Source organism: Candida orthopsilosis, assembly GCF_000315875.1.
Source record: "Candida orthopsilosis Co 90-125, chromosome 3 draft sequence".
NCBI lineage: Eukaryota > Fungi > Ascomycota > Pichiomycetes > Serinales > Debaryomycetaceae > Lodderomyces > Lodderomyces orthopsilosis.
In genome coordinates this window covers 1,149,019-1,172,653 of record NC_018296.1, presented here as the reverse complement: position 1 = coordinate 1,172,653, position 23,635 = coordinate 1,149,019, and the positions used below count along the sequence as shown (strand labels likewise).

The window sequence follows — 23,635 nt, the reverse complement described above, 5'->3', positions numbered from 1 at the left end:
AAGTTGAGTTTAGTGTCTTATTTCTTTGTCTTATGACATAAACACACACAAAACACAATTATAGAATATTCTTTACTCCTTTTTGTCAGAGTCTATATAATGATGTAATGGATGCATTATTTGAAATGCTCATATGTATATTGTTCCACCACTTATAGCGTGAAGTCATATTAAACTTCAGCAACTAGGCTTGCGACGATAATTTTGAACAACCAATTTTTTGCACCATATGTTTAAGACTATCGAATTAAGCTTTATTTCTTCAAAACCTGATTTCTTGACTTTCAAAAAAAGTATAAATATTCACATGTCAAAAACTGGGCACCAATTCACTAGTATTAACGCTAATACGCCCCTGTTTTACCCAGTTTTCTTTTGTAAAACCTTCCCTATAAACAATAATGGAAGAGTGAAGCCTTTTTGAAGCCTTAACGAAAAATTACTTTGGAAAGTGTTTGTAGCAAATCATTACCAAAATGTGAGCCAAGCTTAATGTGAAACACAATCTAAGCTACTACATGTCTATTTTCCTCATAATTGATTGTAGCGATTCTCATTGTGATAACCATATGCAATTGCGATGTCGAAACATGGCTTTGCCATATTTTTTGGTTCACAATCCTCTTCACCACTACTTTACTAGCTAGGCTCTCATTTGACCGAGGCAGATCTGGCCCGATCGAACATTACAACTCATCAATGAAGGAGTCTGCACTTCAATTATATATCTGTATAATCCTCGATTGAGGAACTACTCCCCCCCTCTATAACATTTTCTCTTTTTGCCCTTCTTTCGTCTCTACTACTCAAGATATGCACCACTAATGTCAAAATTAACCCCACTGAAGATAACACTGCTGTGTAGGTAAAGCCAATAAAATATTCAGGTTTATCATTGGTATTCCAAACAAGAATAGGAACCCAAGCACCTGTAACATACGCAGCTGTATTTGTAACAACAACAACAAAATTCCTCTTCATATCGTCAGCATAGAGTAACCTGTTGATCCAAGAAAAGATAAATGGCATCCCCCACATTGGTGGTAAGCCAATCAAGAAATATGAAAACCAATGCAATCCCAAAGGGATATTCCATGAAGCAAGCAATGCACATCCAATGATTAAACAAATGAAAAATGCATTGACAAACCAAACATTCTTTCTCCCACCTAGTATGTCATTGGTGTATGCAAAACATAGTGTCAATCCTATTGATATTGCACTGATTACCGAAGGCCATGTGTTATATACACTTGATGGTTTGTGCAAATAATTCTTCATAAATGACTGGAATGTCGGTTGATTATGAGCAGCACAACTATTATTATTGCACAAGAATAAGAATGGGAATATGTAAATGTGCCAGGTGCTGAAGAATGACTTAATCTTTTGCCAAGTAAACGGCTGTCTCGTATTTAATTCAGCTCCCAACAATCTTCTCCTTTCCAACCCCACTAACTTATCCTCATCTGTGAAATAAAATGCATCAGTAGTCAGTGGGGTATTGGGATCAACAATCATGGTATATATGCCAATGGGGAAACTAATAACTGCGTCAAACACAAACATCCATTTAAAAGGTGGCAAACTAGAATGAGTAAACCTTTTAATGATAGCTTCTTGTAACAAAGGACTAATAATCCCTGCCAATCCCGAACTAACTGCAAAGTATGATGATCGTTTCAGTAATTCAGTAGTGCCGTAATTTGACCCCAACAAGTACTCCAAAGCGGGGAAATAGCCCGATTCCAATAATCCAATAAAAAATCTCAATGCATACATTCCTTTGATATTGGTTGGTGGGACAGTAATCATCAACAATGTCAAAATCAGCCAAAGAATTTCCAATCCACCAAGATAAAACCGAGCTGAAATTCGATGCAAGATCATATTAGACGGAATTTGGCCAATAATGTATCCAACTGTGAATAATGTAACCATATAGTTGTACTGGTTATTGTTCATGTTATAATATTCATCCATACCATTCACATAAGCGGTTGTGACATTAGATTGATTCAAATTCTTGATGAAATATCCCAAACATGATGAAGTCAACAAAAAGAAATCCAATTTGAATAGATATTTTTGCTCCTTGGGGTGTTTTCCAGTCCCGTCCCAAAAGAACCTTTCGATCTTGAACTTCCAAGAGTTATCTCTTTGCTCTATTTCCTCAGGAGTTAGAGTTGAACTGGAAATGTCAATGTACTGTGATGGGATCTCTTTTTGGGAAATACTGACATCATCATCTTTAGTGGGCCGCAAAGGTTGAATTGACGATTGCGATGAGTTGGATGTGATTGTCGCAAGTCGTCCTACTTCTTCTTGAGCTAAGATTAAGTTTTTTGAATTAACCATGTCTATGCAACTGTAGATTTATTTGGAACTACTGTCAAATGGCTTGACAGAAACGAACTTAGGTGGGGCCACTTGCGTCCTATTTATAGCCCCACCTCAACTTTTTATAACATGATAGGATTCATAACCTCAGAGGCATTGTTTTCCAAATTGGAAATATACATCTTATTGTTTAAGCATTGGGTGTGGTTGATGAATTGCAAATTCTGAAAAAATAAAACTTTACTGTGGCGTATCTTTCTATTGTGCAACAGTTACACAACAATGCAAATCAAGTAGCATGCGCCAAATTAAAAGAATTTCCTAGATGTAAAACATCCTATTACTTGTACCATACAACTTCATTAATTGTGCCATGTCTGTATCAGAATAGCATCGCGTGAACCCTGCTGTTATCCTTTCACTACCTTTACATACTGTATACCTCAATTTAATTGGCTCCTTGAAGTATAGGGAGTTAGAACTGCAATGTATGGCAGTAGTTTTTAGCGGCGTAATTGGACTAAACATGTACAGCTGCTCCAAGTTACGTTCGGTAAAAACGCTATAAATGGAAAAGCCCCACTAGTAAATGCTTGTTTTGGGAAACTGCAATACAAGTCGCCGTATTTCCTTTGCCATCTCTTCGTCCACAAAAGCATGGGCAATAACAAGATTGCGTAATGATCCATGGGTTAGATTGTTAATTTTATCACCTTTCCCCCCACTGCATGCAATGAACTTTTATAGAAGTCAAAAATTAGCAATTTGGGAAAAGCTCTACCGAGTTGGCAAATATCAAAGATATGCCCTATAATTCTTCTTCCAGTAATAAAAACTTGAGTAAGAAACGACGTGTGAAATTTTGAATTGATCTTAAAGCAAAGATCAAAATAACTTTCAAACTTCAAGCACACTTTTTGTAACTTGAGAGTACAATTGATTGTTTTTCATTTTAGAAGTTCAAGAAATATAGACAATAGTTGAATTAGATATTTTCTTTTGTTAACCTGAAATTCTAGTCTCGTTTTATACGATGGATGTGCCCTCCTGGCCATATCGTAGAAACTTCGACAGTTTAGAAGTAATTGATAATTTTGGTAAACATAGAGATAGATTCATAAAAGAAGGTTGAAAAATTGATCACTTGATTTGAATCTATTTGTTTCATATATTTTTGAAGTGTTTGTTGTGAGATAAGTGTACATTTGTAGGGGGTGTGGTTGTTTACACGCCAGGGGAATAAAGTTGGGAACTGAATCGGCTGTACTAGGTGAGTTATGTCCTTGTCCTTTCTTTTTGATGATTGTTGCACGAATATCATACACAAAGATATAATAGTATAGCCTCTATTTGGCGAGGAAATATATTTTAAAATGCAATGGGGCAAGTGCTACGACTTGATTTTGAATGATATTGTCGTAAACAATCCTCAACGCAATGCTAGGTGTGCCAACAATGGATACAATGGCTGTCCCCAGTATAAGAGTCAGATTTACTTGTTTTAGTGAATATTCGATCTCGTGCTATTTAGGTTGCTTTCTGCGGTTGCCCTTTCCCAAACTTGATTGCCAAGTTGCAACGGTTGTGTATGGCTGCAAAAAAATATACAGAGAAAAGGGAATTCATACAGTTCAACTCAAATCGGTAGCGCCTTTTGTATGTTACGCAAAAAAGGTGACACCTGTGTTTTTCAAAACAGCGACAGTGTGAATTTGTATGACTTATTATATATGACAGTGGATATACATTTATGGGCCGATTCAATACTTATCAGAGCTCTAACTGTACTAATTATCCTAACTTTACTTTACATTACTATCATATACTTGGCTGATCATTTTGTAATAAAAACGTATCCATTCATCACTACACCAAGTTCGTCATCAATTGACAACGAAATAGAGGATTCACCCAGCCTACAAAACCTGCCACGACTGCTCAGATTACGAAAGGAAGCCTTTTATATACAATACAACAACAGTTCCCAATTTCTACGTCGTGACTCATTTGCGGTAAATGAATTTTAATGAGTCTCGTCCCGTGCAAATCTATTTCCCCAATGACTTGAAAAGGTATTTCCACGATTCTGTGTTTCTTTTGGGATATGAGGTGGGGAATGCATATGTCATATTTCAATGTGCAAGAGGTATAGATGTCTCAATTGATGCCATCCCTGAATTGAAAGTGGTGGGGACAATAAATCATGAGACAATGGAGCATCCAATAAACTTACATTATGATGAAGCAAACGATTGTATTTGGTGTCCGCTCAATCCTACAATTGTCTATTTTGATCCACCGAATTTTAGAAACTTGGAGTATTTTTCTATAGAGCCAATATTGCTACAATCCATGGAAAAGACTGAGAAACCAACATCGCCAATCGGATCAAAGCTTGACGCGTATCAGCCAGAAGTTGGAATTACATCTCAAATTACATCAATTGCCAATGAGGCAGTCCTCGAGAAGATTAATCTGTTATACAAAACCCGAACGACATTTAAACGAGAAACAATACTGTCTGCGTCAACAATGTTTCACTCATTTTGCAAATGGATTGTCTTACGATTGATAATTCCTGTAGTCAAAGCTTGCCAGACCATACTAATATTATCTCTCCTGATGATAAATTTTGAAATATGCGGATACTCGTTGGTCCGGGTCTCAAAGTGTTTTCGACAATTGGACCTTCGATTAAAACAATTGAATTACTTCCCCGTTCAATTTCTATGTTATTATGATCGAAATGTATTGTATCAAAAAGATTCACAAATTATTAATGAGTTGAAGTTGCCCATTTTCAATAGTAACTTAAACATTAACAATTCAAATTATATCAATTTGTATAATTCGCTATGGTTGATTTTTAATGATATTTTACTTGGGATTACAGTTTATGGGTATATTGACAAATATCAAGATCAGATATTCAAGTTTATCCAGTCAAAAATTTTGGAAAAGTATTTATACAATGAGTTGGTTTCGTTGATTACATGGGTCTCAACTGAAAATCCTGCCGGTTTTAAATTAAATACTGATTTGGGTAAGTTTCTTGGTGATTTATACATTTGGACTATCCTATTTTGGAAAGATTTTGTTGAAAATGTTCAAATCGTCGAAAACAAGCCAATGATTTTAAAGATATTTAAGATACTTTGTTATGGGGGTGGATGTTCATTCCTACTTTCATCCTTTATCGATTGTATTCAATTGTCGACTTTCCACATTTATACATTTTACTATTGTGCTGGAAAGATTTACAAGCGACAACTTGAAATTATCAAATCATTATTTCAATTGTTTCGAGGAAAGAAGTATAATGTACTTCGTAATAGAATTGATAATTTGAATAATTACGAAACTGGTGATATTTTCGAAGTTGATCAACTACTATTGGGGACTTTATTATTCATGATTATGATTTTCCTTTTACCTACAACTTTTGCATTTTATCTTACATTTTCGATAATTCACATCTTGATTCTAATGGCTTACAACTTGTTGGAAAATATAACCATTATATTGAACTTCACACCAATATTTGTATGCTTATTAAAGTTTAAAAATTCGAAAAGACTACAAGGTGGGATTAAGTTTCAATATGAGAATTCATACAAGGGAACGACGTTTCTTTCAATGTCGAATAAATCACTAACATATCAAGAGATTTTCGTCAATTATGTCAAGTTATTCCAAAGGTCAAAGAATTTTAGACATTCCATCGTCCAGAATCTATCATCAGGATATATGATTTCATTCAAATATGACTACAATCTCAAATTCCTTTATTTGATGTTGCCAGAAGAATACGCTGAAACAATAAGCATTTGGAAATATGTTAAATAGCTTGTAGAGAATAGATTGAGGGTTCAACCACTAGGTTCTATTTGTAAACTGGCTGCAAAAGTTAATAGTAATCAAGACAACAGAACTAAAAATGTCTGAATTTAACATCACATCAATATGACCATCCAGCTAATGGAAGAAAAAAACGCACGTACCAATTCAAGGCATGCGACTGTCGAAGCCATAGTAGGCTTGAGGCAGGTAAGATTGGTAATGCCAACCTCAATTTAGTGTTTGGTAAAAGCCACGTGCAAAATAGATTGTTAGGGCTAGAGACACAGCATATCTTGCACAAAAAGTATTCGTGTCGCAACCAAATTTTCTTTTCTCTTCGTTTTAGGTCGCGCTCTGTGCGAGAGTAAGTCTAATCTCGCCCCATAGAGCGAGAATTCCTCTCACTACTTCCCTAGAGCCCTCGCCCTATTAAGGATTCGCACTTCAAAAGGAAAACACAAAACCCTTTCACATACAAAATTTTGTTAGACACTGCACACTACACACTCTCACTCTACGAGGAAGAAAAAAAAAAATCAATTTTTCAAAATTTTTTCAATCTTAAACTTGGTGAAACCTTTGATATATCTTAACAACATAGACCAGTCAATATAACCAAAGATGTCATTACCAGCCTCATTTGACTTAACTCCAGAAGATGCTAAATTATTATTAGCTGCCAACGTTCACTTGGGAGCCAAGAATGTTCAAGTATGTTTTCAATCACAATTATTCAAAGGATTTATCGTGAATCAATGAACTTCGACAGAGCAAGTAGATGAGAGAAGACAAGAAGATGAAATTGATGTTCTACTTTCAATATGTTTAGAGTTACATTGTGAACATGGAGAGTAGGTCGAAATCATTGTGAAGGAAAAGCTTTACCCATTATGCAAGAGACGACCAGGAACCAGTTTTTATTACCTACTGCTACGGTCATTGATTCACACTATTTAATAAAAGACGATACTAACTAATGTCCTTTTAGGTACACAACAAACCATACGTCTACAAGACCAGACCAGATGGTGTCAACATCATCAACATTGGTAAGACCTGGGAAAAGATTGTTTTGGCTGCCAGAATCATTGCTGCCATTCCAAATGCCTCTGATGTTGCTGTCTGTTCATCAAGAACTTTCGGTCAAAGAGCTGTTTTGAAATTCGGTGCTCACACTGGTGCTACTGCCATTGCTGGTAGATTCACCCCTGGTAACTTTACAAACTATATCACCCGTTCTTTCAAAGAACCAAGATTGGTTGTTGTTACTGACCCAAGAACCGATGCTCAAGCCATCAAGGAATCATCATATGTTAACATTCCAGTTATTGCTTTGACTGATATGGACTCACCATCTGAATACGTTGATGTTGCTATCCCATGTAACAACAAAGGTAAACACTCTATTGGTTTGATCTGGTGGTTATTGGCTAGAGAGGTTTTGAGATTGAGAGGAATCATTGCTGACAGAACTACTGAATGGTCAGTTATGCCAGATTTGTACTTTTACAGAGACCCAGAAGAAATTGAACAAAATGCTGCTGAAGAAGGTGTCACTGAAGAAGTTGAAGAAGCTGTTGTTGTTGAAGCTGAAACCGAATGGACCGGTGAAACTGAAGATGTTGACTGGGCTGAATCAGGTGTTACTCCAGCTGCTGAAGACGCTGCTGCTTCAAACTGGTAAATCATTTGAAAATCAATTCATCAAATTACTACTAAAAAAACAACAAATTCAAAAAGTATTATGAAGTTCCTTTGAATCAATGGAATGGTTATAATACAATATATATAAAATCATAAAGTTTTTATATAGGTGGGAGGTACCGTGTATTTTACATAGTTGTCATTTTAAATTAACGTTTAATCAGATTTTGATACTGTAGAGGATGGAAATGTGACTAGTGTCGATAACTTGTATTCTGATCAACGGCTTTCGAGAATATACCTATTGATGTTAAGTCTATTTCGCCCTCCTGCATATAACCCCCTTGAGATGGAGACAAAAATCTCCAAATCAAAATTTTTTCCAGACATTTTAACACACCTTTCTTCTTCTTCTCCTTCTTCAATTTGATTACCATGGATAGTGATTAAAAAAACCTAATCAAAAAGAACTAATGAAATCAACAAATAATAAACCATCAAAACGATAAATAATAAAAAGACAGAGAAGTACTAGAGATTCAAGGTTCCATAATTGGAGCCGAACACAGTGTTATGAGGGTGGATGGGTGTTCATTTTGTATGCCCACTTCCCTCAGAGCACAACCCTTACAGTCACTTTTGAAGTCTATTTTCCAGGCGAGTTGAAAGGTTTTCTTTCAACATGCTGTTCTTTAATGCCATTGGATTCTTCGTTACACCCAGTTTTTTTGTTTAAGGCTTGTTTGTTCCTGCTTGCATAGCAATTCCTTTTTTTTTTTTAAACTAATTTGTGTTCAGAATCGAAAGTCATATACATCGTATCTGAGAACGGTATTGAGGTTATGGCTTTGGTACTTAGCTCTGGGTGGATGTTTGGGGGAGCTCACCTCCTTGGGGGACTCTGTCTTACTTGTCCACTTCAATCTTTTTTTTTTGTTTTGAGAATCCCGTTGCAGGATGTTGTTTCTTGCCTACTTTTTGTTTTTTATGATTCTTCCTATATTGAAATACCTGGTTTATCGTATACTTTTCAAATTACTATGAGATTTGTACTTCATGCCCAGGTGATATTTATATATACTGTCTGTAGTTGTCGTTGTAGTTGCAGTAGTAGTAGATCATATCGTAAATTTATCTGGTGTCGTACTTAAACAATTAACCCGATTGGGTAAATATGTGTCAAATGTAATAATAAACAATAGACGACACACATAGAAACAGAAGACTTAAGAAACGCGCGTTTTCATATTTTTATTAAAATTTTCTTACTAACGAATTAAGAAACGATTTTAGAAGTAGACCCCAAAACAAAATTCCTCTTTGAACAAAGAAGCAAGTGCAGGGAGGGATCTACACTAGTACTACGTTCGCTTAACTTGAAACTACATTTATCTTCAGCTTTACACAGGAACAACTATTGCTAATACTATACCGCATAGAGACAAGTCCATTGGTGATGAAGTTTAGTCAACGGTTGCAAGAATTCATATATTCATTAAGTACAGATGATAAATACTCTGAATTCGATTCAAGAAAGTCCTTTAATAGAGTAAATAAACCAGACTCAGAGAACCTTTTGGGTATGAACTCTCAGTTCAATAACTCATCGGTGGATTCTATCAACAATATAGTTGTAAACGAACCAAATGATGGGTCGGAGGGTGTGCATGAAATGAGACTAGCTTGGAGGCATATAAAACACTGGTTGGTCAAATATGCTCCTGATTTGAACAGCTCTTTACTGAGCAAATGTACTTCATCAGACTTGGAAGATTTTCAAAAGGATTTACATATTAAATTACCACAATCAGTTTTACAGTTTTTTAAAATCACTGATGGACAGCTGAACTTTGGTAACCAGTTGAATATGGACACCAATGGTCTCATATTTGGGTTGAGGTTGATGTCCTTGGACGATATAATGATACAAACTGAAAATTGGAGAAAAGTTGCCGACTACATCAATACTGGAATAAGTCAACAAAACCACAAGACAAATGAACTAAGTAAATTGCCGGTCTCACATGCAAGTTCAAGCCAATACAAGAAAAAACTTAGTCTCAACACGAGTAGTGAGATGTCGTCCGCGAGAACGTCATTCGACTTGACTGATGCACAGTCAAGGAAAACATCAGTTTCATCTCATGATACAGATTCTTCCAGTAGCAAGTCATCATCTCAAAATCATCTGCGGATGCCAAAGCAAAGATCTATTCCTCCAAGTGTGATTCATGAAATGTTTGCCCACCCTATGTGGATTCCATTGGTAACAGATGAAGTAGGGAATTACATTGGTATTGATCTTTCTCCACCACCTGCTGGGAAATGGGGTCAAGTTATTTTATTTGGAAGAGATTTTGATTTCAAATTTCAAATTGCTGACACATGGGGTGATTTCTTGTTGATTTTTGCTAACGATTTAGAAATGGGCAATTGGGATATCAAAGCAAACCGGAAGAATAACGATGGTGACTTGTTCATTGGCAATGAAGGTGAAATAGTATTTGTTGATAAGGAGACCAAACTCGAAGTGCCTTATTTGGAAGTTTTGAAAAGAAGAGCTGTTAAGAAATGGATGACATTGTTAGAAAACGAACCAGCGGAGAATGTGAATAAGGAACTATTGGATGAATTAAAGCAAAATGAAGTATCAATTCTCGCTCTACATAACAAGAGCTTTCAATCAATCGACACTTTTATTACTAAGAACTTGAATTTACTAGACCATGCGAAAACCCTGCAAACATCGAATCATGATGACAATGACGATGAAGAAGATGACGACAGACCAGTATCAAAACCTGTCAAACCTGTACTGAATTTGGGCATAAACTCGAAAGCAAATAGCAGTAAGAGCCCGTTATCACATGAGGTAATTGAAGCAGATCCTGATGTGGACGATGCGGAAGAAGACAATGCAGCAGCAGACGATGACAAAACCTTACAAGAAGTAGATATTAGAACATAGATAAGAAAATGCATTTAAATGTTTCTTGAACCTCACCAGATTATTCTCTGAATTGCTCCAGGTTCACTTAACCAAGTGAATTGGTATGTGAAAAATATATACAGTGTAATCAAGTTTATCAAATTCAACCACACAAATTCAAGCAAATGAGCAAGAGGGTAGCTTGGAGCTATGTATAATCTAAATATCACAAGTGGAATGATGTAGTATCTTGGCTCAAACAATGGAGATGGTACAATAGTCAATACTGTAGCCCCAATGAATGCTAGAATTCCAATAGGTGATAAGTTGAGTTTTCTAGACTTTACCAAAGACGTGACACTAATATATGATGCAAAATGATAAACGGGGATTGCCACCACGCTGCTATACTTGTGACCGAGCAATCGTTTGAAGATATAAAATGTGTAATGCCTGTTGTCAGCAAGTAGGAAAGGATGGATTATGGTGTAGTTATCAATAATGTACTTTATTCCCCAAAAGGAGATAAAGTTGAGGAGGAGATTCGATCCATAGTTACCAGTAAAGAATTTAACGTAGTTGGACAAGGTGGCGCGATTCAACCACACTGGCCACGTAAAGAAGCTGATAAATGTAAAACAGTAAAACACTTGAACAAAATGTAACTGGATCTGATGATTCTCTTTATCTCCAAAAGTGATGCCTCCATTGTATTTCAAAAATGCAACAAACGAGACAAAGTTCACAGCATAGCCAATTAATGATGACCAGTTTTTCAAACTCCTCTTAATAAATGACTGAGCTCTGTCCAAAATTGATTTCTCTCGGTAAATTTGTCGGTCAATATATGCAACAGCAATAAATGCAACCCATATTATATTTGTCTGTCTTAACCATAAGCTAGCAAATCCAACTACTGAGCTTAAAATTGGCCATTGGTGTGCTCTGGTATTGATCAAACTGAGCGACATCACCACAAGTATTGTTGACCACACATCTGTATAAAATAAGAAGTAGTAAGTAAACAACAACGGTTGAGATATGACGTTAACAGTACAGTATTGTCTCGAGTTTGTTTTTTTGAAATTGTTGAGGATAACGGGTAAGACAACTACTCCCCCAAATAAGTTTAATGATCGTAGCACATTAAAATCCAGACACAAATGTTGAATACCAGTTAACAACTCCAAGATCTTTGAGTACATAAACCCCAATATGTAGAGCCCTGGTGGAGTTGTGATTTTATTATCCCATTTATCGAACCTGTAAGCACAATAAGTTTGACATTGACGTAGGTGGAATATCTCATCAATGAATGGTTGAGTTACTAGCTCTTTCGTCTTGAAAAACACTTGTCCACATAGAATTAAAAACAGCAAGGTACATGAATATTTGATTACAGGACCAAGGTATGTCAGTCTAGTTGGAACTATCAATGGCATCGGGGTGATCTACTTTGTTGGTGGTTGATTGATTGACAAAAATTTATTCGTTTGACACAAAGTTGATCTTGAAAGGCATATCGGAAAAACAGAATGTGGTTGCAAAACATATCAAACCTTTTGACAAACTAACTTGCTTCACAACATATACATCCAACAGGTTTACCACAGTTGGTCTTGCTATCAAGGTCTCTTCCCCCTCCCCTCGCCAACACAATTTGGCTGTTGATCCCAAACATAATGTCCAATGAAAAGACATTGCTAAGTGGTGACAGATTTATCCCAACATCATCATCCATACTGGCTTACAAGGTATGGTCAGGAGGAGAGCCGAAATGTCCAAATATACACTGCAACAACAATGAAGTGAACCTTTCCATTCGCAACGACTCATTTGTATCTACAGTTATACAATCACCAACCAATTTGTCACTGTCCCCAAGATCAAACACCAGCTCAAGTTCAACAGGCAGTTCCAGCAGTCCAAGGACAAGTCTAGTCCCCAATGATCTCCATCAAGAAATAGTTGCAAAGGCTTTGAATTTCAACTATTGCTCAAAGGTGTTCAAGTTTAATAATTCATACACTCATCAGTCACTGAGACATCAGAGTATTCACCAATCGGACCCCATTGAGAGAATAATAAACAAATCAGCAACCAGAAAACCAAAGTACAAAGTGAAATCAATAATGGCCTCTGATATCTTGCAAGCACCAGGATTGAGAAACGATTATTATTCAAATTTAATTAGTTGGTCACCAAAGACCAATAGGGTTATTGTTGGTTTAGCATCAAGAATGTACATGTGGGGAGCAGATAGCCATGTTGTCCAAATTAATTACGAAAACGATGATTTGATCACTGCAGTTAGTTGTTCACAAGAATATTGGGTCTTGGTGGCCACGGCAAATGGCAAGATTTTACTAATTGATCAAAGAGAGGAAGTAAACGGAGTTGCTGGCGAATTTAACGTCCCTGAAAGCAAATGTATTTTCTGTTTCACTTGGTTTGACAATTCGGAACATTTCCTAGCAGGAGATGATGGTGGTGAGGTATACGTTATGAGAATTAAGCAGTCGTCGAACCTTGAACTTGAGATAGTAAAGACGTTTAGGGCCCATCAGCAACAAATTTGTGGTAAGCATAGAGAGGTCAACTTTCGTACACTTTGTTACTAACTTGGTTCTAGGAATTGCATTAAACTCAACCAATGATGAAGTTGCCGTGGGGGCAAACGATAACTGTTGCTCACTTTGGAGCTTACCTGACTTCCAGTCACCACAATTGAAATTTGTGTTACCACATAAGGCAGCTATAAAAGCATTGAGCTTTTGCCCCTGGACTACTTCTTTGCTAGCAACTGGAGGAGGCAGTAAAGACCGTAAGATTAGGTTTTGGCACACAACAAGCGGGACATTATTAAAAGAGTTTTACACTGATGGTCAGATTACGTCATTAATTTGGTCCAAATATAAAAAAGAGATTGTGGCCACATTTGGCTTTGGCGGGTCGACAAAATCAAACCTTATGAGAGTTTACTCGTATCCCGAGATGAATCCAGTGTTAGAGGTGAATGCCACAAGCAATTTGCGTATCCTAAGTGCCACAACCAGTCCCGATTTCTGTTCTGTTTGTGTAGCCACCAATGATTCAACAATAAGAATATATCATCTATGGGACAGGGCTGTTGAGATTTCGCCAGCATCGAATTCAAGAATTATTGGAGCCTACGGAAGCGATATTATTGAGCTTGCGGAAGGTATCAGCATAGATTGTCTTGGTATAAGATAAAGAAGTAAACGTTGACAGGAGCGGAGTTAAATAAAAAGGGGAAAATAATCGGCTGTGTATTTCCTATTTTAATCAAGCGAAAAATGTCATTCTATATTTAACCTCTTGATTTTTAAACCTTACTAAACGTGAGCATTTATTTTCATCAAAAACTTCTTTCCACAAAGCACCCACCACAACATGTCCGCTGCTCTAGTGAACAGATCATTAACAACAGTGAGAACGGAGTTGGAGTTTTTGCGTGATTCAGAAATCATTACTGATGCCCTCTACATAAAGTTAGTTGAGGCTTTACCTCAGAAATACAAAAAGGATGAAAAGCCATGGGACGTTGATGCTTTACAAATTGGTACAGCTTCTAAAAAGGAAGAGTTTTCGCCACCAGCAAATCCACCAGCTCCATCATTCGAAGAGAAATCAAATAAGTTAGTGCAAGAGTTTGCCAACACTCGTATTTCACCGCCTGACTACCCACCAGCTCCACCTCGTTCTGGGCCTAAACCAGTTGGATACTGTGCTGCTTTGTTTGATTACGCTGCACAAGAACCAGACGATTTGAGTCTAAGTAAAGGAGACAAATTGGCCGTTGTTGAACACTTATCGGAAGATTGGTGGAAGGGGTACAAAGCAGGATCTACCCCAGAGAAGGCTGGTGTATTCCCTTCAAATTATGTGAAAGTGATTTCAGAAGTAGAATTTAACTCATCTGAAAACAGATTGGCTGCACCACGTCCATCACCACCATCACTGCAGAATTCTTATTCATCATATGGCCCACCAGGTTACAATCAACCTCCATCACTGAACCAGCCTTCCTATGGAGGTTACGCACAGTACCCACCACCATCAACAAACTACTATCCTCCCCAACCATATCAACAACCACCACCACAACAGGTTGTAGTGGCTCCTGAGCAACAACAACAATCAAGTGGACATGATCGTGTTAAGAAATATGGAAGTCGTTTTGGAGAAGCTGCGTTATTTGGTGCTGGTGCATCAGTTGGTGCCAACATTGTCAATTCTATTTTATAGATTGAGTGACAAAACTTGAACATTATTGGTTTTTGGGAACAGGGTAAAATATAATTCTTTTTTTTTCATTTAAAGCTATTTACAAATATCTAGTACTTATTTTCTATTGTTACGACTATCAGCAACAGTGTTTAACAATAATGTGTCATTGTCCAAAATAATTCTATTTGGAGATGATGCTAAGATGTTGGCAATTTCTCTAGCTGTATCTAACCTCTTCAATTCGACATAATCCTTAGATTTCTTGATAGCTTCACCAATCAATTCAGCAGACTTGGCTTCACCTTGAGCCTTGACAACCAATTGTTGCTTCTCTTGAATTGCTTTGTCAACAATGAATGCAGCTCTTTGTGCATCTTGTTGAGCGATTTGTTTAGCCTCAACAGCAGCACTAAATTCAGGTGAAAATGTCATGTATGTCAAAGACACATCATCTAATGAAATGTTAAACTTGGAAGCACGACGCAACAAGTTTTCTTTAACCAATCTAGAGACTTTTTCTCTTTGGGTGATCAATTGTGAAGCATTAAACTGAGCAACGACTGATTTCAAAACTTCATTAACGATCGATGGCAACACACGCTCCTCATAGTTCGTTCCCAAAGTCCTGAATATATTAGGCAATTCAAATATGTCTGGCTTGTACAACACTCTACATGTTATATTCACCATTTGTAAATCTTTAGTACCTGTCAACGATGCAATTTCCTTTGGCTTTGCTCTAACATCATAAATGATTGGTCTTTGAAACCAAGGAATGACAAAGTGGGTACCTTCTGGATAGATCTTCTGTTGAACTCCACCAATTCTGGAATATAATATAGCACGTTGACCACCATCTACGTTAAATAATGCATTTTGAGCAAACATAGCAACTCCACCTAAGACCAAGATTCCACCAATTCCACCAAAAATTGCCAATGGGCTTTTGGGGTTCTTTCCCCCACCCGAGTGACGAGCTTGTTGAGCCCTACGCCTTAACTCGTTGGACAAGGCCTTCCAGTTTTGATCGTTCATTTGATTGTGCTGATGTGGTGTTTAGCTGGGGTGATGTTTCCGTAGGCGTTTAAAAGAGAGAAGAAAAATTACAAAATCCGAAGGAGGGTGATTATATGCAGGATGCGTGTTTAAACACAACGGGTACATCTATTACATTGTACTTACCCTAAGACGGTACCCCCTCATAGTCGTTCTTAGAGTAGTATTCAGCAAGCGCCTTTTTCCAATATCGTTTCCGATTTGACTGGATGTGGTTTGTTCTAAGCAACTTCTCAAGAAGAACAGCAATAAGAACAATTATACATATCACTGAAGCTGGTGCAATCATACGCACAAATCTAGTTGTGGTGACAGTTTTCTGATAAGGACACTGTGCGTATGGACCACCTGATACAAAACAATTGGATATTGTTATATCATTGAGATCAATCCAAATTGGGTAATCTATATTTTGTTTTTTGACAGCACTCATTAACGAGAGCATTTCCGTACTCAGTCTTGGTAGGCTAAAGTTGTATCCATCAGGACAATCGCCTCTACTAACGTCAAAATATGTTTGCTTGTCACCGGGTGGTATGTACCAGTCATTAGGCTCCGTTTTATTCTGACATGCAATTGAGTATTTTTCATAGCAATCATCAACTTTCCAACCATCATTAGTAATAACCACACATCGAAATGATGCTCCAGCATCTTCATCGTGATTCTTTGACAGATTGTTTGATGATGAATTGTTGGATATATCTGGTTGACCTGCACGCCACGACCAGAAAAGGTACGGAGTAAATGTTGTAAAGACATCTCCAACATCCAGTATGTTTTTGTTACCAACAGTGTATGAAGTAGCATTAAATATAGGCAAAAGCCCACACCTTAAAAAGTCTTGAACGCTATCTTGAGTAAATTGGTGACTGTTGCTATCAATAACATAGTCAAACTGTGTTGTCAAGGACAAATTGTCATACTTCTTTATATCATTGTCTAATGAAAGAAGCTGTTTACAATATGGCGCAGCATCTTTTGCAGTCCTGACTGAAGTTGGCAAGGTGGTATTGAAAAATATGAGCTTTTCGTCGTCACTGGTTATTGAGTACTCTCGCGGAGATGGCACGATGTCATTCGTTAGCACATTGACTAATATTCTCTTATATTGTGAGAGTAAAACTGCCTCCAACGAGGGCATAATTATATCAGATCTGTTGTAGAATGACGCATATGGATTTGAAGAAGAATAAACCTGCAGTCTGTATTCGCTAAGCACATCTGGACTGAAAATGTAGGATGCAATTGGTGTTATCGTGGCATTGAGTGTTGAATTCCCGACTATGTTAGACCGTGAATTGGGCTTGTATATATTTTCAAGCGACATTGTTAAATTTGACTTTTCATAATGTATAGATTTTAGGTTAAACAACAAGTGGAGGAAATTAGCTTCAAAGTTTGTGTTTGAAGAATCCAAGTAAGATTCAATTATAGACATGATATTATCGGTTGTGAAAGCAGCCTGACACGTATATGTGATATTATTCCAAGCTACTTTAACTTTATCGTTTGGATTGTAAGTCACATTTTGTGGGAAAGGTGCAGGGCATAGTTGCCACACCGAAGTAAATTCATTCCAATATAAATCTACCATTATTGCTTGCATTCCAGTATCTAGCAAATCACGCAACTCCGAAATACTGTCTAAACTGTAGCCTTTATTTAAAAACATAGTTGTTAGTGAAGTGCCACTCACTGCTAGTTGATCAAGAGGAACTGGTTTGGAAATGTCTCTTTGGGTTCTTATTGCAACGTCAAGTGTTTCATTTAATGCAGTTTGATTGACCGTTGTTTGGTTATATAGCATCAGAAAGTTGGCCTCAGTTAGAGCCACGACGTGACATATTAGAAATGAAATGATAAGAATTATAGTTTGATGTATCATGATTTCAACTGTACATGTCTGAGCACATCAGGCTAGATCTAACAAGTACGGAAAAGAAAAGTGGAAACAAAAATGACATGTTTGGTAGCACTGTTGTTCAGTTATATATTCTACTTGGTTAGTACAACTGTGTTAAGCAGCTGCTATTACAGAAGCTTCCAATGCAAAGCATAGATGCTAGCAATTTGCCCACTTGTTAGAAGATCCATAGTTCTTTCGCTTACTTTGACACTGTAAGCTCAATTTAACGCGTCCGAATAGACGAAATACACAAAGTGGCATGAGATCAAAACATTTGAGAAAATATATGTATTGATCTACCCGTACTTCACTTGAGAGCTCTACATGGGACATGGCAACTAGCTCAACTCAAAACCTTGCGTTTTTAGACGGTCTCAATGAGAATCAGAAACAAGCAGTTACTGCACCTGCCAATGGCCGTCTTCAAATAATTGCTGGTCCGGGAACTGGAAAGACAAAAGTCTTGACATCAAGAGTTGCGTACCTACTCCTCGTGGAAAAGATTAAACCAGAACACATTATTGTAACTACCTTTACGAAGAAGGCAGCTAATGAATTAGTGGAAAGATTGGAATCCTTATTGAAAGCACACATTGAGATCAATGTATCAAACTTGTTGGTGGGCACATTTCACAGTTTATGTTACCGAATTATTAAGAAATTTGGGTCCAAGATTGGTGTTAATGGGTATTCTGTTGCTGATGAGAGAGATAAAGATCATTTATTGAGAGAGATCTTGGAAAAGGACCTTCCAGGTGAGGTTATCAAGTACATACGCGGTGCACCTATTGAAGAAACTATAATACTTCGATCCAACAAGCAAAATGAAAAACATCATGGAATCGACTTGTACAAGTTGAAGCGGCAAATATCAAGACTAAAATCCCAAGGACTTTTGCCGGAGAGTTATCAAAATGTCCAAAAGTATAACAAATGTTTGCACTTAATATATACAGCGTATCAACTGAAACTCATCGAGGAAGGGAAACTTGATTTTGATGATTGTTTGCTAACATGTTACAATTTGGTGACAAAGTATCCGGTACTTCACTTCGTCAAACACGTGCTTGTCGATGAATTTCAAGACACAAATGATATACAACTTCGCTTGATGTATCAATTTGCAACTGGAAGTGTTATTAATCCAAAGTTCCAAAACAATGTAACTATTGTTGGTGACCCAGATCAAAGTATATATGCATTTAGAGATGCACAATCAAAGAATTTTGCGATAATGCTTGAACATTATGGAAAGCTCAACTTACCATGTACAGTTATCGCATTGAACCAAAATTATCGATCTACAAAAGATATTTTGCAAATATCGGAAAACTTAATGAGACAGCAAGAGAGTCGGCAAGTGAAGGATTTGGTATCTCAATTCAAGGATTCCATAAAACCGGTGTACAAATGCTTGAAGTCGGCTACACAAGAAGCTAAATGGATAGTCTATCAGATCGAGTTTCTATTAGCATTACCTAATTCAGTGTTTAAACCGAAGGATATTGCAATTTTGTTTCGTGCTGCGTTTCAAACCCGTGCTGTGGAGACTGAATTAGTGAGAAGGAAAATTCCCTATTTCATGATTAGAGGTAAAGCGTTTTGGGAGAGACAAGAAGTTGTTGCCATCATCGATTATTTACGAGTTTGTGGTGATGAGGATGATAGAATATCCATATCGCGTACATTGAATTTCCCTAAACGTGGATTGGGTGCAAAGGCTCTTGAATCAATAGATGACCTCATCATGAAGGGCAAACGATCTGGTTCCTCTGCATTTCAGGTGCTCAAGGCCTTATCTATCGATAAGCTTCCAGATTTAAAGTTACCACTTCGAACAAGCAGCAGTGTTGCCAAATATGTTCAAATGATTGAGAAGGCAAAGGAAATATTACAAAAGATTGAACCAAGTAATACTGATCGCGATAGATGCGCTTTTGCATTGCAATTGTTTGAGGTTGTTTATGAAGAGTCAGGTCTTAAGGCTGAATATCTGAAAGACGAAGAAAGATCTTTGAATATTGAGGAAGTAAGAGAGCAATTCTGCCAGTTTCAATTTCAAGACGAAACTATCATAGGTAATATAGATGATGATCAAGATGCTGATGATAGGAACTTTATAGTTCAATTTGTACAATCAATTGGGTTATATGCGACTGATGACAAGGAGGATGAGAAGCTGAATAGTCCAAAAGTTTCACTAAGTACTATCCATGGTGCCAAAGGTCTTGAATGGCCTGTGGTGTTTGTGCCTGGTTTATCTGAAGGTTTATTACCTGCTGGATTTGCAATGTTTAGTAGTGACTCCAACGCACTCGATGAAGAAAGACGATGCTTCTACGTTGCATGTACCAGAGCCCAATTGTTACTTTATGTATCTGCCTACAAAGAATCTGGATCAAGTAACTCTTGGAAACGATCTATAGATTGTGAATCTAGATTTGTTACAAGGCTAGCAGAGCTGAAAGTGTTTGATGAAGTACAACCTGCATTGAAAAATATGAACGGGTATAAACAGTTGTGCTCGTTGCTAGAAATCAAGTACGATAACTCAGTTGAAAAACAATTGGAACAATTGTTTCATGCATATATCAAAAATTGGAAAATGTATTCAACTAATGAAACATTTGACCCCACTACACTGCCGGAAAATGCTATGTCAGTAGGATTTGCAAAAGCACTGTGTCTAAGTCAAGATTTGAATTCAAAAAGGAGAAAACTTGAATTCAAAGCACCAGCAGTAGTATCAAAGCCTAAAGTAATTGCAATTGATGACAACCTGGATGATGATGCGATTGTGGTTTTGCTGACCGTACCCGCCCCAAAAAAGAACAAGGCCCCTCCTTATATCCCTATACGCAAGCTAAAGTCTAATGCATTAGGTACAAAAAGGTAATGCTTAAGGACTTCGTTCAAGCACGCCATAATACGAACTTTCACCTGCCTCAGTTGATTTGTTTAGATTGGATATTATATTAAATTTTTTTCAATAGCATATCATTACTTCTCTATGTACTCTTTATTTCACAATAGCAAAACTCCAAGGAACAGTCAAATGGACATTTTTATCATCATCAACAAACTTGGAAACAGCAGAATAAGTACCTCTAGCAATCATCCCCGAAGGAGCTTCAACTTCAGTAAATTTACGCTCATAAAATGGATTTTCAACTGTATTTGGTGCATAACTTCCCAATGGTTCTTCAACTTTATCTACCCTTAATCCACCTCTTTTAACCGAATGTAAATATTTCAACCCAGTAATGATTTCATGTTGGACTCTAAACTTGACAACTAATTGATAAATTGATTTTTCCTTGATGCTAAATTTGATCTCCTTGTTCAAAATTGTATTTCCATCAGCATCTTCTAAATTTATTCTAATTGGTTGTAATTCAGGTTGATCGGGGAACTCCAATGCCAATTCAGTAACAACCACTGTTCTTTTGTCATTTGGTTTAACAGGGTATGGTGTTTCAGTGGTCGATAATCCCAATGAAGCTTTCCACTTGGCTAAACTTTCATCTTCGGCATCTAGTTTATTGTATTCGTCAATTGTTTTCTTTTCTCCAACAGTGTACCCTTCTACTTGTTCAGGAACTAAATCGTCATCTACGTTTGACATTGTTGATGGTGTTGTTGTTGTTGTAGTAGTAGTAGTGGTAGGTGTAGAAGTTGAAACTTGTGCGTGTCCTGAATCATAAAAATAGTTTTGATCTTAATAATTAATCGTTTATTATGGTTTATTATTTTTGAATTTAACCAAATTAAGAAATGGTAAAAGGATAAAGAAGAACACAAAAACTGATAATAACCGACATGAGTTTAACATCTCGTTTAATTTTTTAAACATATGGAACCCCATTACATACAATTGTATTGGAGATGCATTTGTAAAACTACGAGAACAATATTTGAAATTTCAGATTCCTTTTAATTTCTATGTAGGTCTTTGGCCTTTGTAGTTACTGTTTCGCCCTATGCTGGCACCACTTCCATTACCATTTTGATACATCTTTTTGGACTTGTGTAATTGTTGATGCTTTGGATTCTTGAATCGATCATGAGAGTCAATATCACTTGGTAAAATAATGTATGGATTGTTTAAAATTCTTCGCTCTGTTTCTTTATCATAAGAAGGTACAGTGTGGAACGGGGGAGCATATGCTTGAGGAACTAGCGGTGGTTGAACAGTAGGATAATAGGGGCTGTACAAAACTGGAAGTGTGCTTCCTTGAGGAATAGCTGGTGATGCTCCATTGTGGTGGGGGTGATACATTTGTGGGTACTGCATTTGGATTGGTACTTGGTATGGTACTGAATAATGGTTTTTGCTATATCCAGGGGTGTACTCTCGACTTCTGCGATAGTTTGTTCTAGTAGGTCTCTCTTTTGTAAAACCTTTATCTACGATTTCTTCCAGCTGCTTTTTCTCCTCCTCTTCACCTTCTTCTCCCTCTACTGTTTCCTCTTCTTCTCCTGTTTGATCTTCATCCTCTTTCAAAAATATCTCCTCTCGTACTTTTTTGTACAATGCTTCTTTTGATGCTCTTTGACTTTCAATCGTTGTCGATGATGTAGTATTGAGTGACACATCTGAACCTTCTGATGGTGGAGCACTGCTAGATCCATTTTCATCAATCTTCAACTTTGAAAGGCTTTCTATGCTATCATTGTTGTTGTTCTCACTTGCTTCCATCGGTGGTGAAGAAGTAGTTGGCTTAGGTATGATTTTTTTGACAATCATCTTTGGTTTAAAAGATTGAGGATTGGACATGAACGGTGTTCCCGTCGCCCTGGTTGAGTCAATTCGATCCAGATGAGAGTGATGCTGATGCTGATGCTGATGCTGATGCTGATGTGGGTGGTAGATGTTGTGCAGGTGTTGGTGGTGGTTTACATTATGATGCGGCTGTTGTTGGATATATCCATTCAGATGCGGTGGTTCAGGTGTATGAACAGGTTGATATTTATGAGCAACATCGGCAACTTTAACAAAATCACTTGATTCATCTTCAACCTTAATCAAAAATGAAGAATAATCAAAATTTTCCGATGGAGTAACAACAATTTCATTTGACTGATTGTTCCAATGCTGTAGATGGTAATATTGACATAATTGGTGGCTCAATAGTCTATAGTACGAGTTTTTCAAATATTGTGCTTGAATTACATACTCTGGTTGTTTGATGTTACCTAAAATAGAATTCTTGATGAATTTTATTAAATCTTTTTCAAGGTACAAGATAAATGGTCTATCTTGATACTTTGTCAAAGCAGTGATGATGGACTGCGGTATGTCTGACATTTTTTGGTATTTGACGCTACTATTTCTCCCCTCTCCTGGTGCAGGATGTTTTTATATTCTATGATGAAGTACGCCTATTTGAAATAGGTGGTGAACTTTTAAAACAAACAAAAATTCTTTTTTTGGAATATGTTAATGTCCAAAGTGTATAACCCTCTCTTCTTGAGTGAAAACGTCACCCTTTGTTGATATTCTTAACCTAAATCTAATCAAAATAGGAAGTTAGTGAACTAACACTGAAAAAATACCTTTGTTTCTGCTATGCAGATAATAGATCAAATTGAAAATTGGTTATACAAAAAACCCTGTCTATAATAATAAACTTGTATATACGTATATGTATAGTAGTAATAGTAAT

At 36.9% G+C, this 23,635-nt stretch overlaps 13 protein-coding genes across 13 annotated transcripts; 7 read left to right on the top strand and 6 right to left on the bottom strand. All coding sequences in view use genetic code 12, as the record gives it.

Moving 5' to 3' along the window:
* Window positions 1–720: 720 nt before the first annotated feature.
* Window positions 721–2,358, bottom strand: CORT_0C05110 (hypothetical protein; the record flags this gene model as incomplete). The annotated part of the gene is made up of 1 exon (XM_003868741.1): window positions 721–2,358. One exon carries the CDS (start codon window positions 2,356–2,358, stop codon window positions 721–723), a length of 1,638 nt encoding a protein of 545 aa, XP_003868789.1.
* Window positions 2,359–4,070: 1,712 nt separating this feature from the next.
* CORT_0C05105 (hypothetical protein) lies at window positions 4,071–4,367 on the top strand (the record flags this gene model as incomplete). The annotated part of the gene is made up of 1 exon (XM_003868740.1): window positions 4,071–4,367. The coding sequence occupies one exon, from the start codon at window positions 4,071–4,073 to the stop codon at window positions 4,365–4,367; it is 297 nt and encodes a 98-aa protein (XP_003868788.1).
* CORT_0C05100 (Gpi1 protein of GPI synthesis) lies at window positions 4,357–6,186 on the top strand (the record flags this gene model as incomplete). The annotated part of the gene is made up of 1 exon (XM_003868739.1): window positions 4,357–6,186. One exon carries the CDS (start codon window positions 4,357–4,359, stop codon window positions 6,184–6,186), a length of 1,830 nt encoding a protein of 609 aa, XP_003868787.1.
* Window positions 6,187–6,801: 615 nt separating this feature from the next.
* On the top strand, window positions 6,802–7,864 carry CORT_0C05090 (Yst1 predicted ribosome-associated protein; the record flags this gene model as incomplete). The annotated part of the gene is made up of 2 exons (XM_003868738.1): window positions 6,802–6,891; window positions 7,169–7,864. The coding sequence occupies 2 exons, from the start codon at window positions 6,802–6,804 to the stop codon at window positions 7,862–7,864; spliced, it is 786 nt and encodes a 261-aa protein (XP_003868786.1).
* Window positions 7,865–9,280: 1,416 nt separating this feature from the next.
* On the top strand, window positions 9,281–10,792 carry CORT_0C05070 (Smi1b protein; the record flags this gene model as incomplete). The annotated part of the gene is made up of 1 exon (XM_003868737.1): window positions 9,281–10,792. The coding sequence occupies one exon, from the start codon at window positions 9,281–9,283 to the stop codon at window positions 10,790–10,792; it is 1,512 nt and encodes a 503-aa protein (XP_003868785.1).
* A 32-nt stretch (window positions 10,793–10,824) lies between these two features.
* CORT_0C05060 (Die2 protein) lies at window positions 10,825–12,195 on the bottom strand (the record flags this gene model as incomplete). The annotated part of the gene is made up of 1 exon (XM_003868736.1): window positions 10,825–12,195. The coding sequence occupies one exon, from the start codon at window positions 12,193–12,195 to the stop codon at window positions 10,825–10,827; it is 1,371 nt and encodes a 456-aa protein (XP_003868784.1).
* A 240-nt stretch (window positions 12,196–12,435) lies between these two features.
* On the top strand, window positions 12,436–13,987 carry CORT_0C05050 (Ama1 protein; the record flags this gene model as incomplete). Its single annotated transcript, XM_003868735.1, has 2 exons — window positions 12,436–13,333; window positions 13,386–13,987. 2 exons carry the CDS (start codon window positions 12,436–12,438, stop codon window positions 13,985–13,987), a joined length of 1,500 nt encoding a protein of 499 aa, XP_003868783.1.
* Window positions 13,988–14,167: 180 nt separating this feature from the next.
* CORT_0C05040 (Pin3 protein) lies at window positions 14,168–15,022 on the top strand (the record flags this gene model as incomplete). The annotated part of the gene is made up of 1 exon (XM_003868734.1): window positions 14,168–15,022. One exon carries the CDS (start codon window positions 14,168–14,170, stop codon window positions 15,020–15,022), a length of 855 nt encoding a protein of 284 aa, XP_003868782.1.
* Window positions 15,023–15,118: 96 nt separating this feature from the next.
* On the bottom strand, window positions 15,119–16,039 carry CORT_0C05030 (Phb2 prohibitin 2; the record flags this gene model as incomplete). The annotated part of the gene is made up of 1 exon (XM_003868733.1): window positions 15,119–16,039. The coding sequence occupies one exon, from the start codon at window positions 16,037–16,039 to the stop codon at window positions 15,119–15,121; it is 921 nt and encodes a 306-aa protein (XP_003868781.1).
* A 148-nt stretch (window positions 16,040–16,187) lies between these two features.
* On the bottom strand, window positions 16,188–17,948 carry CORT_0C05020 (hypothetical protein; the record flags this gene model as incomplete). The annotated part of the gene is made up of 1 exon (XM_003868732.1): window positions 16,188–17,948. The coding sequence occupies one exon, from the start codon at window positions 17,946–17,948 to the stop codon at window positions 16,188–16,190; it is 1,761 nt and encodes a 586-aa protein (XP_003868780.1).
* A 352-nt stretch (window positions 17,949–18,300) lies between these two features.
* Window positions 18,301–20,865, top strand: CORT_0C05010 (DNA repair helicase; the record flags this gene model as incomplete). The annotated part of the gene is made up of 1 exon (XM_003868731.1): window positions 18,301–20,865. The coding sequence occupies one exon, from the start codon at window positions 18,301–18,303 to the stop codon at window positions 20,863–20,865; it is 2,565 nt and encodes an 854-aa protein (XP_003868779.1).
* A 123-nt stretch (window positions 20,866–20,988) lies between these two features.
* On the bottom strand, window positions 20,989–21,594 carry CORT_0C05000 (Rdi1 rho GDP dissociation inhibitor; the record flags this gene model as incomplete). Its single annotated transcript, XM_003868730.1, has 1 exon — window positions 20,989–21,594. One exon carries the CDS (start codon window positions 21,592–21,594, stop codon window positions 20,989–20,991), a length of 606 nt encoding a protein of 201 aa, XP_003868778.1.
* A 315-nt stretch (window positions 21,595–21,909) lies between these two features.
* Window positions 21,910–23,277, bottom strand: CORT_0C04990 (Fgr44 protein; the record flags this gene model as incomplete). Its single annotated transcript, XM_003868729.1, has 1 exon — window positions 21,910–23,277. One exon carries the CDS (start codon window positions 23,275–23,277, stop codon window positions 21,910–21,912), a length of 1,368 nt encoding a protein of 455 aa, XP_003868777.1.
* Window positions 23,278–23,635: the final 358 nt, after the last annotated feature.